This window comes from Myxine glutinosa, chromosome 2 (genome assembly GCF_964187855.1).
Source record: "Myxine glutinosa chromosome 2, kmMyxGlut1.1, whole genome shotgun sequence".
NCBI classification, from domain to species: domain Eukaryota; kingdom Metazoa; phylum Chordata; class Myxini; order Myxiniformes; family Myxinidae; genus Myxine; species Myxine glutinosa.
Window position 1 is genome coordinate 172,607,004 of NC_136262.1, and position 16,066 is coordinate 172,623,069.

A 16,066-nucleotide genomic window follows, 5' to 3' on the forward strand; every position below is an offset into this window, starting at 1 on the left:
GAAAGACAAGGAAAAACAAAAACAAGAATCACTAGGCAGTAACTTCTAAACAACTTGCCATTTGTAAAGTGAAAATTGCGTGCTTGTGAAGTTATGCTCTTCAAGCAAATCGTTTATTGTCCCTTGTTACGAGAAATCCAACACAATCCAAAGACTATTGCTACGAAATGCACAGAAATCAAAGTTTAAGCTGATGCAAACTTGTCAGTGCGGACTTATTGAGGACATTGCATGTGTTTTAGACTGTGTTGTATTGAAAGATCACAAGATAATGCAATTATCCACTTCATATGTATTTAATTTTAATCATTCAGGCATTCTCTTGTGTGATCCACTTTTTTGATGCTCTCGTTTTAGACAATATGTTGTGCCAAATGCAATTCACATGCACAATGTTCATGCAAAAAGAGTTTAATGCAATGCATACACTCCCTTTCGGTCATCATTTTGATTCGGAATTGTCAGTGGATGAAAATTTCCATGTTTTTCACATGTAGTTCCTCGAGGCAGTGTTCTGGGCCCTGTGCTTTTTCTGGTGTTAATGATTTCTCCGACTCCCTGGAAAATCCTCTCCATCACTTTTCTGATGACTCCACTCTCTGCCGCTCCATATCTCAACCCTCAGATCGGAAGGCAGCAGCCTCTTCACTCTCTGCAAACCTTGAAAAAATTACAAGCTAGTCCAACATTTGGAATTTTTGTTTCAATCCTGACAAATCTGACACTCTCACTATGTCTCTCTGAAAAGACCGTCTGGACAACCCTCCCATCTACACTCTCAACAATCCTCTCAAATAAACTCTGTCACTCAAGCTTTTGGGTCTCACTATCTACCATGATCTTTCCTGGGAAAACCACATTTCCAAGCTGGCCTCCAAAGCCAGTCGCCGACTAGGCATCCTCCGTCATGCAAAGTCCTCCCTTGGCACACCTGAGCTCCTCACCACATACAGGGCTTTCATCCGCAGCTCAATGGAATATTGCTCTCCCCTCTGGGCCGGTGCTCCTGCCTCACACCTAGCACGTATTCACGCTGTTGAAATCAAGGCTTTTAGAATCATTGGAATCTCCCGTGATGAAGCTAACTCCGAGGGCCTTTCACTCACTCTCCGCAGGCAGGTTGGTGGTCTTTCTGTCTTCTACCGACTCCTCTCCGGCCTAGCTCCCCCAGCTCTGTCTGTGCTCGTTCCCCAAATATTCCTACAGGTCGCTCAAGATCTGCCAGCAACCCTCTTATGGTGAAATTGCCAAAATCAAGACTCTCTGCTCATCCTCACTCTTCCATTCAACTTTTCTCCCGCCTCTGGAACAAACTCCCTCACTCTCTTCAATCCCACTCCTCCCTCCAGGTCTTTAAAACAGCTCTTCACCATCTCTTATCTTCCCCCATCCAAAACCTTGATCTTTTCTACCCCCGTTAATTCACCACAGATCCACCTTTTTGAAATACCGACTTCTTTCCTGGAAGTCCTAGCAGTGTCCATGTGTTTTATACCTCTCCCACCCCCCTTCCCATGCCTCCTCCCCCCACGCCCTTTTCCTCACACAGATCTCCCGATGTCCCTGTTCTCTACTGTTGTTCTTGTGTGCTTCCCTCTCTCTCCCCATCTTGTCTCCTGCTCCCTTTATCATTTGTTTTATGTGTCAGTTTTTAACTCAACTGGACTATGTCCCGCTGAGTTTTTGTCGACACCCAGTGTCCGTCGTCCTTCGTCCGTCTGTGGTCTGTCTGTCGTATGTGAGCAATTCGACGTCTACGCTCTAAAAGTCACAAATATTGATAAAATTTGATGAAACTTGTTATGCAGCATCTTTAAGACATAAACTAGTTTGGGATTGCATTTTGGCGTTGCACACCCAAAAATGGGCGTGGCAGGGCGGCGATATTGAAAAATCAATTTTTGTTGATATAGACCAGTTGAGTTCAGGTTCCCTGGAACCTCTAGTTTTTTTTTGTGATTCATGTTTGCTCTTGCAGGAGCCTCGATCTTGTATACAAAAAAAATAAAACCCTTTATCACCTGCAAGTTTGACTGCACTCAATTGTGACAAGCTTGTTTGTGCACTCTTCACTTCCTGCAAAATGAGGTAGGACAAAGTGCTCTTTGCCAAAAGGTTTGCATTACTTGCCCATGAAGCCATATGATGTACAGTCGATCTGGACTGAATAACGCACCTGTGTACATGCATGTAAGCACAAGGCCGAGGGCGGCAAGAGTGCGGGCGGGGCTGCCCACGGCTAGCCGCTCCACGCCGAGCTTGACGAGCACATCGTTCGTGGAGCGGGGAATAGAGCCAGAAAGAACAAGCCGCTCGAGTCCCCGTAACACGCTCTGGTAAACAGCACTTGCCGTCGACTCCTCGTGATTTGACAGCACCACACAACTTAACTAATAGTGGGCGGCAAAAAAGAAAAGAACAAGAATAATAATTAATAACTAGATGGTATTCATAGAATACTTACCCTGCGCAGTCAACTGGGGCCAACTCTTTTGTTTTTTAAGTTTTTTTTCTTCTTTGATCCAATATGGCTGCCAGATCACGTGAGCGATGACATCATAAATTTATATTATCTAATATAATTGAAACATAGATCATGCTCAATAAATTTAAAGCTATTCTGACTAAGCGTTGTCCCTGTCGAATTATGACGTCATAATTATGGCACCAATGACGTCATCGTTAACAACACCTATTCCCCATATGGAGTTATTTACAATGAGCCACGTTTCAATTTTTTTCCATAGAGTGGTTTTGAAGATATAGAGGTGCAATATTTTTCGGTTTTTCCAAGATAGCGCCTGTAACACATGACCTATGACGTCATGATTATCATTAAAATATTCTAAAGGAGGAGGCGCTGCAATGGTGAAAATTTCGTGTCCATCAGACCAACAGTTGCTGAAAAAAAAAATGATCGGATGGATAAGTGTTGTACTTGTCGAATTATGACATCATAATTAAGGTGCCGATTACATCACCATCAACATATCTTATTCCCCAAGCGAGGTACTTGACAATGAGCCATGTTTCCATTTTTTCCATTGAGCGGTTTGGGAGATATAGAGGTGTGACGTTTTTCCAAGATGGCGTCCGTACCGCTTGACATATGACATAATTATGAATAAAACATTTCTACAGGCGGACGCGCTCCTATGGTAAAATTTCGTGTCAATCGGACCAACGGTTGCCGAGAAAATGAATTTTAAAAATGCAGACACGGCACACGTACGTACGGCACACGAAAACACCCAAATGCTTAACCCCGCATTTCGCTTCGCGAGCAAAGGGTAATAATGATCACACTTAAATTTCTGAGATCTTGAACAGGCTATGAGCACACTACGTTAAGGTCTTTCAGTGTACAGAGATGAAAATCTACAAATACTTCACAGGTAAAATCCATATGCCTTTGGTTGGAGGCAAATGGAACAAGATGATATTACAATAAAAGAACATCAATAACCACAACAATCATGAGACCTTGGATCGAAGACTCATTTTTTCGCCAGAATCTCCAGAAAAGCAAAAGGCAATTATTTTACACTTCCATACCGAAGAGGAAGTGCAAAAATTTAATCACAATTCAAACAAAGGCATTTCTAACCCAGGCCCGTGGTGTACCAAGCCATTTAGACTGGACGGCAACATGGCGACAATGAAATAAGTCTGAGAAAGTTTCAGCGGCACAGCAAGAAAATGCCCCAGCCATTGAGTTATTCACGGTACACAATAAACAGAAATGCCACAGGCACTCCTACACGGGGCCCCTTCAGGGGGTTGGGAGGGTGGTTGAACTTGCTCTCCACAGAGCAGAAGTATTCTGCAAATTGAGGCTATGATGTCGTGAGGCTTCGGGCCTAGCTGCATGCATCAGACTGTTGCACTGTTGGCAACCTGACTTTTGAAAGCAAGTTCTCACGCCGAGTCGAGTGTGAGAAACACAAAAGGGAAGCCAATAAATAAGCCATTCATTCTAAGGTCACATAGCCCCATGGTTCGGGCAAACAACCTTTGTGCTAATGCCTTGCACGCACAAAGAACATCCATTCTACGAGGTAAAGGCCATGTTGTCAGGAAGAATGATAGCCGGCAGGTAACGTCTGCAATGCATAAGTAAAAGCTCTGCACGACTCAATCACATGCACAAAGTCAAACGATATTGATGACGGCGGGACGAGTGCCAACAATGAAGGTGTTCGGGCAGAGTTGAGGCACGTACCTGCACAACACGTGCCGAAAATTCCACGTCCAGGTCGTCGTTGTAATTCTCGATGAGGTAGAAAGCCGTTGCGCACATGAGCAGCATGTGCTGCTGGTTGTGCAGGTTCACACAGCTGCAGGAGGACATCATGTTAGGAAACAAATTAAGCTGGCAAGTGAACCCAGAACGAGATTAAAATCTGCCATCCTGCTAGCTCATGGGTACCAGGTCCAGCTCAACTTGTTATGACAACAGTAGTTGAAGAAAAGCTCAAATTGCACATTTTCCATTATGCGTTTTTCACCTCCTTAAACTGATCATTTCTTTGTCACTTTCTTTAATCTGCTCGAAATGCATCATCATACTAAAATACGCCATTTCGTGTCTGTCTGTCCGTCTGTCTGACGAATTTTTAACGCCAATACATTCGGTCGTTACTTATCCAATCTCAACCAAACTTGACAGGATGACCAAGGGTTACATAATGAAGGTTGTAACGCATTCATTTGCCCCCCTCCCCAAGGGGGTTTTCTCCCCCGAGCGGGTTTTCCCCGCCATTGCCGTCAATGGGGTTGCGTGTTGAGGTGTACAGTCACGTGAAAAATTAAGTACACCCCATGTAAAGTTTTGACTTTTTCAACATATTTCAACATAGCTATTTGATCTTCATTTCAACAATATTGATAGATAAAGGTGATATAATATAACAAATATCATGAAACATTTACATTTTGTAGTCCATTGTATAATTTAAATAAACACAAATGCAAAATCCGCATGTGGAAAGAGTAACTACACCCTTGGCTCTAATCGGTGGTATTGCCCCCTTTGGCAGAAACAACCTCAAGTAGGCGTTTCTTATAACTGTCTACCAGTCTCTGACATCGACTGGAAGAAATTTTTGCCCACTCCTCCATGCAGAATTCTTTCAGCTGTGTGATGTTTGAGGGGTTTCTTGCATGCACAGCTCGTTTCAAATCCCCCCACAACATCTCGATGGGATTTAGATCCGGGCTTTGACTTGGCCATTCCAGAACCCTCCATTTCTTTCTTTTCAGCCATTCCTTGGTGGATTTACTGGTATGTTTAGGGTCATTGTCATGTTGCAAGGGGCACCTTCGGTTGAGCTTCAACTTTCCGACAGACGGCCTCACATTATCCTCAAGCACCCTCTCTGGTACAATGAAGAATTCATAGTGGATTCTATGATGGTGAGCTGCCCAGGCCCTGATGCAGCAAAGCTGCCCCAAACCATAATATTTCCACCACCATGCTTTACAGTTGGTATCAGGTTCTTGTGGTCAAAAGCTGTCTTTGGTTTTCGCCAAACATGTCTTCTGGTACTGTGGCCAAATAGCTCTACCTTTGACTCATCTATCCAGAGCACATTCTTCCAGAAGTGCTGGTCTTTGCCTAGGTGTTCATTGGCAAACTTTAGTCTTGCCATGATGTTCTTTCTAGACAGCGAAGGTTTCCTCCTGGCACACCTCCCGTGTAGATCAAATTTGTGCAGCCTCTTTCTAATGGTAGACTCGTGCACTTTGACATCAACAGTGGCAAGAGCTACCTGTAGGTCCCGTGATGACATTCTGGGGTTCTTATAGACTTCTTTCAGCATCTTGCGGTCTGCTCTCGGGCTGAACTTGCTGGGGCGGCCTGGCCTCAACAAGTTGGCAGTTGTTTGGAATCTTCTCCACCTGTAGATGATCTTCCGGACAGTCGAATGATTGATTTCAAATTGTTTGGAGATCTTTTTAAATCCCTTCCCAGACTCGTAGGCATCTATAACCTTCTTTCTGAAGTCATCAGAGAGCTCTTTTGATCTAGGCATGGTGACGCCGCACACTTCAACAACAAAGAGCAAACCAAACGAAATGTCTGAGGTTTAAATAAGACAGGTTCCTCCAAGATCCTCTCTAAAGATGTTCTAATCATTTGCATCTGAGCTGGTGCACCTGATTCTAATTTTCGGTATTTGAAGTAGTGATAAATGTCGGGGTGTACTTACTTTTTCCACATGCGAAATTTGCATTTATGTTTATTTAAATTATACAATGGACTACAAAATGTAAATGTTTCATGATATTTGTTATGTTATATCACCTTTATCTATCAATATTGTTGAAATGAAGATCAAATAGCTGTATGTTGAAAAAGTCAAAACTTTACATGGGGTTTACAAAACTTACTTTACAAAACAAAACTTTACTTTTTCACATGACTGTATATCAATGTTAAATTAGCTTTATCATGGCCTTTTTCCAAAGAAGAAGATTTATCGTGGCGTTTTTCTAAAGACGCTTTTCATAACAAAATTAATGATAATCGCATATTGTTAATGTTATTTCAAAACAATATTAATACGAATAATGTTCCACTTCCCCAAGGCGTTTTGCCTGCAGTGATAACGTGTATAAATAGCTTATAGATATAATGGCGTTTCCGTGTGAGCAACGGCTTCTACAGGAAGTAAAAATATTATAAACCACAAACATGTATGATTAGCTTTTTAAACAGTCGCTAATGCTGTTTATAACACTAAATGAAGAAATTTGGAGGAATCTCGACATCCATGAAGTAAGGTTTACTTGCAGAACTGAGCGAAGATCTACTGTACTCTATATAACCCACAAATGTTGGGTTAATAACATGGCCCTTCCTGCCGTTACCGTGGCATTTTTCGTAGCGAACTTTTGAAACTCGCTCCTGCTGTTTGATACGAAACTGAAAGGGAGGAAAACCGGGTTGTGCTCATTTACCAAGCAGCTAGCTAGCGCTTGCCAGGCCAGCCGTTCCTTAACGGTTTTGAATGGAGTGCTTGCTCGAATGCTTAATCCATTTGGCGATCTCTCCACAACAAACTTGGTAAATGAACACACACCCAATGTTCTTGAGATCCGTCCAGAGATCGACTGTAATCTATATACCCCAAGAGGAATGACCCTCCCTGCCACTCCCGTAATCAGCGGGTGTACTAGTCTAAAATAAATACAGCAATGCAAGCAACCCTGTGTGCCGTCACATTGTACTCTGTTTTTGTTCCAGGCTCTTGAAAAAGTTTACAATCGTGCCAAGATGGCGGCTCTTTGTTTGAAGCCAATACAGTCTTCTCGGTTCTTCCTGGATTTATTTTTGACCCCAGCCGTTTAGATTTAAATCTCAAGGTTCCCTTATTAACTCCCCCAGCAGATTTCTGGTGGAGATTACAAGGGATGTTTTGGGTCGGGCTGGGGGAGCAAGTAAATTGCAGCCTTGCTTGGACACAATCTCAGCATCCCGAAGCTAAGAGGTTGATAATCACCACTCTGAAGTGAAACTTTTTCTTGGAAAGATATAACGAGTTTATTACTTTTCGCCGAAAATATTATGCCATTTGGACGATTTTGGTCACAAGCAGGGTTACAAGTAAAATCTGACGAGTCACGATGCGGACCGCTAAATCACGTAGGAGGACCGCAGTTACTTGCAATTTACATCATTTGGATCGGATGAAGAGTATGCATTAATAATTCACAGATGACATGGAACTCGAAACAATATTGGGAAATGCAAGGTGCTGTGGATGGGTGGGAGTAATCGAAGTAGGAATTACATGATGCAAGGGGCAGCTTTTAAGCGTGCTACACAGGAGAAGGGTCTTGGGGTGGTTGTAGATCCAGGGCGTAAGCAGTGTCAGGCAGCAAAGGGAAAAGCTAATCGGATATTAGGTTGTACTCGCAGGGGGATAGTTTATGGATCTAAATAGGTGATGTTGACACCATACAGGAATTTATAGTGAGGAATCATCTTAATAACCGAGATCGGTTTTTTTTTGGTTGTCGTATTGAAGGGAGGACATAGAAGCCATTGAAGGAGTTTGGGGTAGAGCTACCCGATGGATTTCAGGTTTGGACTAAATTATGGGGAACAACTGATGGTGACACAGCTTTTTACTTGATAAACTCTGATTACGAGGATATCTCATTGAAAAATTGATTCTCAGTCTTGGGTGTATTTCAACTTGTCTCCATTAATGCACCCTTCTCCGAATTTCCCTTTCACCCTCCCTTCCCCCTAAATTGTTTTTTTTTTTTCCCCCTCATATTGCATATGTTGTGATTGTTGATGTCCTATCTACGAAGTGCCTTTTCACACCTGACTTCCCCCGTTGTTCACCGTTCCATTGAGTAGATGACGGGTCGGAATGAATGTGCGGTGTGGGTTGGTGTTGTGGAGGGTGAGTGTGCTTGTAGATTGCATGTAAGGGGAAAAGGGGACATGAATGTTGCATGGGTATGACAGGTATCATCCTCCTTCTATGTCGAGATTTCCTTTTGTAACTAATTTAAGACTTTCATTTTCTAAATACATTTGCATGTCAGTTGTGACATTGACATTCAACATCAAATAAAACGATACCTCATTTAGAAAAACGAGCAGTCGTAAGGTCAGTGGAGGATAAATGGTGGAATGCCAGTTGTGCACACATGAGTAGCATGGGGGATGAGGGGGTTGGGGGCAGGGGAGGAGGAAGAGTGGTGGGAGAGGGGGTTCTGGCTTTTGAAGAATTTGGTTTCTAAGCTTCCTAAGATCATCTCAGCAAAGTTGTCATGTCATATTGGATGATCATTTACAAACCCAGATGGCTCACTAATTACCTTCGGGAAGTAATCTGTCTACTGTCTGCTCATCATAGCAGGCCAAACTATGTGACTCACCATTGATGTCCTTGGGTGCAACTTGACAAGGGCTGCTTAAAAAAGGCTGCACCACTAAAACATCGTCGAGGACACGTTTAAAATGAACATTAAAACAATGACAAAAAGAATAAAATATCTGTGATAACAAAGCGATCGCCAAGGGTAAGCCCACGATCCAATCAATGATGGCATATTTTGTTCGGACCACCATATGACCTTGACTTTCAACATTCAGGGATAGAATGGAAATTAATAAAATGTGTCCGCATCTATAATCCATCCATAAAACACAACATCATGAAAATCGGAGGAGAATTATTAAAGTTATGAACTGTGTTTTTTGTTAATTAGGTCACAATCCAAAAAAGTAGGTCAAGGACACTAATCAAATATCAGGTGTACAGCGTCAGGGCAGGTACACTATTATGATGTAAGAACATCTGAGAATGTCAAGCGGTCTTTGAGATTCCGCATTACCAATATTGAATGATAACAAAAAAAAAACTTTTTTTTTTCTTCCACACGCCATTTGACCATTAACCCAGATTAACCTTTAACCCAGAGGTTAATCGCAGAGGTTAAATCCAGAGGTTTAACCCATTAACCTTTAACCCAGAGGGGTATTGTGTAAATTAAGCATAAATGCAACTTACTTCAGGCTACCTTGAATTCTGTTCCGATCGGACAAACCCCAGTTGAGTTATGGTGAAAAAGGTCTATAATTAGGTCATGACCTTAAAATTCGGTCACGACTTTAAAATTAGGTAAAGGTCAAATATTATGTCAACCCCTAAAGCTTTGTATTCCCATTATTGATGCAATATTTCATTCAGAAAGACCCAGCCGGCTCTGAGATACAGCTCGGACATTGATACAGTTTGGAAATTGAGAGTGAGGGAAGAAAAAAAAATGGTGGTCTAATACTCCGAGGGGTCTATGAAAGTCTGGCATACCATTAAAAAAATTGGGGGCACTAATTGCAGAAACACACCCTTATCCTATAGGGGGTGGCTTAATTAAATATTGTTTAATATGAATTTCAACAACATGAACCGAGCAACCATCGTGAAATAATTCACAACTTTGCTCTAAAGTCTAAACGAATGTGTGAGAAAACAATAATTGCAATCTATTGTCTGTATTGAGTGTTCCTTCCCCTAATACATGACACCTTGATGAATGGCTCATTGATCCCAGTCAGTTTGAAAAATGTCTTGTTGGATGTTCTGGCTTCTCCTTGCAAGTGGCGAGTTTTAGGATCCCCAGGTCGGGCATAAACACATCAGCCATGTTTCACTCAGGTACATTTAATGGGTGCAAGATGTATTGTGAAGAATGGACAATAATCATCGGGCAGTCTTTTAAAATGGCGGAACAATCTCATGTTTCCATGTAACGTTTGCCACATTATCATCAACAAAACGATGATTGTATCCGAGCCTGCCACGAGATGCCACCAGACACACATCACCCCCTCACCCCGGAATGTTGCGCATTCAATCCTTTCGTGTGCTTCATGATTACTTTTACAACTTTCTAATGTACAGAACAAATTCCACTGCACTCCATTACATACAGGCTACACATGTTCAAATGTCTTTCATTCTTCCCACACCAGAGGATTGGCACAAGGCCTTGTGAAAAAACATTATTTCTTAAAAGGCTTCATGTAAACACAGTGAAACCAACGACTGAACCATTCTCTGAAGTTAACATTGCTTCTGAAGGCCAGGTGAGTGACTTTTTGTGGCATCAGCAAAAATGATCATTATCAGGTTGAATGGACATAATCATATCGTTAATCTCCTTTTATGATCCTGAAAACCAAACCACATCGTAGTTGAGTTAAGTTTGTTGATGCCCCCACTGTTTGGAGCCAAGTCTGTTGGCACTTGCTACCTTGCTGCGTCTGAACTGTGAGTCTTTCATAAGCAATGCAGGTGTGCTTAACACAATGTGGGAAAGCCTCCCATGATAACCTCGAGATATAGTAAACTCGGATATTTGTAGCGTATTTTGCAGGTACTCAACGACACTTGATTCATTCTCGTCGCCATGGGGTACAGATTGCATCTACTCCCTGCTGCTCTGCAACTTCCAGAGGTAGGAAAACGAAAATTAAACTAACAACACAATCTCAAGCAATTTGTAGATCCGCATGCGTGCGAAGAACAAACGCCGCAAATGGATCCTATCGATCGAAGGGGTGAAAAAAAAAAATCATATTATATACACACAGGGTGTTCCAAAAAGACATGGACAACTTTGGTTGTTAATGCATTTCGTACCACAAATGATACAACGATACTCTTTCTTTTATATGATGCAGAACTCAAAGTTTTCTTTTTTCAGGTCTGGTGGTTTAATGTAAAATAAAATGGCGACTCCACAGGAGAAAGCTCAGTGCGTCAAATATTCATCGAGATGAGATCAGACACGCAAGTTCAGCGTAATTTCCATACAAGGTATGAAAGGAATCCGCCATCATGGACTAGCATCAGAGAGTGGTACAAGAGGTTTAAGAAGACTGGAAGTTGTCAGAAAGAGAACAGCACCGGTCGACCAAGTGCAGCAGATGTTGAACAGTGTGTGAATCATTTCAACAAAGTCCCAGAAAATCAATCTGACGCGCATCCAGAGAACTGGGACTACCAACCACTGCTGTACACAGGATTTTGCATAAAAGACGGAAGCTTTATGCCCATAAGGTGCAGATTCTGCAGGAATTCAAACCAAATGAATGACCCAAAAGCAAGGCGTTTGTCTTGGAAATGCTCAGTTGCATAGAGGATGACGAAGATTACCTGAAAAAGGTCATGTTCACAGATGAAAACGGTTTGCTTTCGAGTATCGGGGAAGGTCAACCGACACAATGCGAGGATCTGGGGCTCTGGAAACCCCATATGTGGCCATTGAACACATACGCGACAGTCCAAAGGTCAATGTGTGGGGTGGCCTTCTCCATGATCGCTTGGTGGGTCCACTTTTCTTTGCGGAGGATAGTGACCTCAACAATTTACATAAATATGTTGGAAGAATTCGTCTTCTTTTTATGTATCATAAAAATCCTTTTTTTATATTCTTTTAAAACTAGAGATAGATTTATTTGAAACTAGAGATAGATTTATTTGAAACTAGAGAGTTCATAGAACACCTTACCCCGCACAGTCTTGAGAAACAAGGACACGGGCGGGGTCTGCAAGCGGAAAATTTGATTGGTCAAGATGACAAAAATGCCATATTTTGTCCAAGTTCTGCGCGACGCAATCATTTTCAATGTGATAAAAAAGTGATTTGTGTTCTAGTGTGCAAGTATAGAATTCAATAGAAATTAAATAAAGATTTTAAAGGTCGTGTACTTTCCTTTTGAATGTGCTACCGCCGTTGATGCAACATTTTTAACACTACCTTATTTAACACATTATTTAAGTTATTTGTGTCCTTTAGGTCATTGCTCAAAACAGTAAGTTTCCTGTTTGAAATGATTTTCAATTTTGTTTGACTGTCAGACAAGCAGATAGACTAAAATTTTATCTCACACCTCTCTGGGCATGTGCGATCCGGACAAATTCAGAGCCAAAGTACAACTTGCTAAACTACAGTTTGTTTTCCAATTCCTGGTCAAAATATAACATTAAATTGAAATGAAGTTGTTCCTCGAGCATAAACTGGTGTTTGCAGACAAACAGATAAAGTGAACCACTTGCTTTACCCCACTTTTCGCTACATATGTGTGGGGTAAAAATTTGAGCACCATTTAATTAGACCATACTTCATTCGAATTAGGACGTAATTTGAGCACCACTGCCTTTCATATTCCTGTACTGGAATTAACCACTGTGAGGACTGCAAGCTTGTATGTGACTTGCCATGGATTATATATTTGTGTGGGAGCTAAGGTACCAGCTGTTGTCTGAAGATTACTCACTTCCAATAAACTATCCCACTGGGCAAGATGGATTATTTCTCTGTCCTCTCCTCCCCCCCCCCCCCCCTCCCCAATCAAGTTTTACCTTATATTTTGCTGACAATCATAAGCATCATTGATCATAAATAACTGTGTAATATATGAATGTTCTTTGTGATTGTCATTCCAACAAGCATCCAGGTGCAGACTCTACCTGTAGTGACAATGTAATATCGGATAATGGGAGGTAAATGAAAACGTCACTGATGACGTGTGAGGTTTGCAAGTGGGAAAGCATGTGCTTCACTTTCCCACCACAAACATGCACACAGTAGAGTACCGGGAAGTAAGCAGGAGACAAGATTCCTGTAATAGCTCGACATTATAAGCCAATTCTGTCTTGCTGATGAAATCTGAAAGCAGAAACATGTCTAAGGATGATGCCTAAAGTGTTGCCCAATGGGTTTGTTGCATGCTGTTCATATTCTTATGTGCCTTCTGGTTGGAATTTTGTGGTTGACCATGCTATTGACAAAAGGTAGAGGGTTTTGGTACTCCCCCTTATATCCTCAATGAGGACTTGCCAATGAGTTTCATGTTGGAGTGACATCCTCTTGCATGAAGAATATCATGGGATCTTCAATGAAAATGAGAAGCTGGCGTGTTGACGAGGAGGGGAGTGTCGTTGAAGCTGAAGTGAAAGGTGTATGCTGCATGTGTGAGAAGTGTTATGATTTATGGGAGCGAGACATGGGTAATGAACGTAGAGCAGCAATGAAGGCCGGAAAGGGTGGAAATGCGAATGGTTCGATGGATGTGCGGAGTATCGTTGAGAGAGAGGAAGACAAATGATGAATTGCGAAAAATGATGGGAATAGAGCCTGTGATTGATGCTGTGAAGAGGAACAGGTTGAGATGGTTTGGTCATGTGTTGAGGAAGGATGAAAGTGACTGGTTGAGAAGAGTGATTGGAATGAATGTGGAAGGAAGTAGAGGACGGGGAAGACCGAGAAAGACTTGGCTAAAGGTGGTCGAAGAAGAAATGCGGGCAAGGCGGTTAACAAGGGGAGATGCAGAAAATAGGGCAAAATGGAGAAGTGTCATGGGGACCGCAAGGCTAACCCCCGCTCTAGCAGGGAAAATGGCCTAAAATGCATGTTGTTGTTGTTGTTGTGAAGAAGCTTTGAAATAATTCAGGTAGCTGTGCTTGACGTGTAATGCTTACTTCCTTTTTTGAAAGCATCATTATTTAGAAGGAACACCCAAGGCTCGGTCAATGACTACTCAAAATTTTCACAACTTGAAAGGATTCCACAAATTAGACATACAGTCGTGGCCAAAAATATTGACACCCTTGCACTTAAAAAAAAAAAAACTCACAATTTTCCCTAAAAATAAGGAAATTATTTAACACAAGTTAAACCTTACTTAAACACACCTTACTTCCAAAGGACGATCAACAACATTTTGATGATAATATCCTCCTCTCCCCCCTCTGTCCTCCGACCGTTTCTCTGAAAGGCCCTCTCCCGTACCCTCCATTCTTCTTTTCCCTACCATATTTCCCATCTGATCCTCCTTTAGGAGCAGTTTCCTCTGCTCAAATATGGGAATGAGAAGGCTTATCAGTAAACACAAGTCATGGATTGTCAACATTAGGTTAAACACTGAACATGAAACAAAGAGGCTGGGGATGTGGGGAGCAGCAAGCAGCACAACTCAAAAGGTGATTACATTTTAAAAGAATTAATTATTTTGAGAGTTGAAGGAGGACTGTGCGCTCCGGGGACTGCCTGGAATAATTGCTAGAAACCAAGCACAATACCTCATGGGTGCCTTTTTGTTTGCCATTGTTTCTTTGCCTTTTCTCTCCACTAAAATGACAACAGCCGAGCTTTGCTTGACCTTACAGTTAATGTATCCAAGGTTCTTATTCACACATGTGTTTTGTGTCATGCGTGCATCTGTGATCATATTTGTGGCTTATCTCTTCAAAAAAAAGTGCTCGAAAGCCGTGTTGCTGTTTTGTTACAAAATGGAGGCCAATATGGAGGGAGGGCTCATGAATGCAGTTCATCATGTATACAATGCAATGGGAGGGGTGGGTGGGGGGCCAGGGTTGGGGGTCTTGGGGGGATAATTAAAAACCAAACATGTCATGTGTGAGCAGTGAGAAACTTTATGGATATTGAGGCAAAGCTAACTGACTGCGTGAATTACCTTAACTCAATGGAGCATAACAAGAATGGATGACATATACCTGATGAAATTAGCTGTAAAGGAAACACATGGGATATGAAAAGGCAAAGGTTACAAAGTCAGAGGAAATGGTTAGTGAACAAATAATTGAAAAATGCAAGGAAGTTTCGAGATACGAGTTGCAGTCGAGTTTGATTGTCAAAACTCGCAATAGAAGATGGATGAAGTGGAAAATGTTGCTGCTGAGAGAAAGCAGATGAAAATGTTTCATAAGATGACGAGGGGATAGAGACAATAAGGAAGAATAAAGATGATAAAAAGATGTATTTACTGAGAACTATTACTAATCGATACATTCGTTTGCAACGAGTAAAGAGCAAAACCATATAAATCTAGCACTACTTTGACAGCCTCGAATATTCCCACCTCTTCGTGGGGTCGAAAAAAGGGAAGGTGTTGGGCCCAAGTCTTTCACGACCTGATTGGCAAGGCGTGACGTTTGAATTAAGATGGCAGGAATTTGTAATTTGTTCAGAGTTTTACATCCACCAACTCGTCTGAGTAGATGACACCTAGCTCCTCGAGCTCATCCGTCCATCTGAGGGACAGAACCTAGCTCGTCGTCCATCTGAGGGACAGAACTTAGCTCGTCGTCCATCTGAGAGACAGCACCTAGCTCGTCGTCCATCTGAGGGACAGAACCTAGCTCGTCGTCCATCTGAGAGACAGCACCTAGCTCGTCGTCCATCTGAGGGACAGAACCTAGCTCGTCGTCCATCTGAGAGACAGCACCTAGCTCGTCGTCCATCTGAGGGGCAGAACCTAGCTCGTCGTCCATCTGAGAGACAGCACCTAGCTCGTCGTCCATCTGAGGGACAGCACCGAGCTCGTCGTCCATCTGAGGGACAGAACCTAGCTCGTCGTCCATCTGAGAGACAGCACCTAGCTCGTCGTCCATCTGAGGGGCAGAACCTAGCTCGTCGTCCATCTGAGGGGCAGAACCTAGCTCGTCGTCCATCTGAGAGACAGCACCTAGCTCGTCGTCCATCTGAGGGACAGCACCTAGCTCGTCGTCCA

The 16,066-nt window shown here is 42.4% G+C and overlaps 1 protein-coding gene across 1 annotated transcript in view; it reads right to left on the reverse strand.

Annotated features, from left to right (window-relative positions):
- HTT (huntingtin) overlaps positions 1 to 16,066 on the reverse strand; it is a 778,980-nt gene that overhangs the window by 69,409 nt on the left and 693,505 nt on the right. Inside the window, exons 63-64 of the mRNA XM_078772674.1 lie at positions 4,223 to 4,337; positions 2,177 to 2,390 (exon numbers count right to left, since the gene is read on the reverse strand). Of these exons, the coding sequence (XP_078628800.1) occupies positions 2,177 to 2,390; positions 4,223 to 4,337 (329 nt within the window). The remainder of the gene's footprint in view (positions 1 to 2,176; positions 2,391 to 4,222; positions 4,338 to 16,066) is intronic.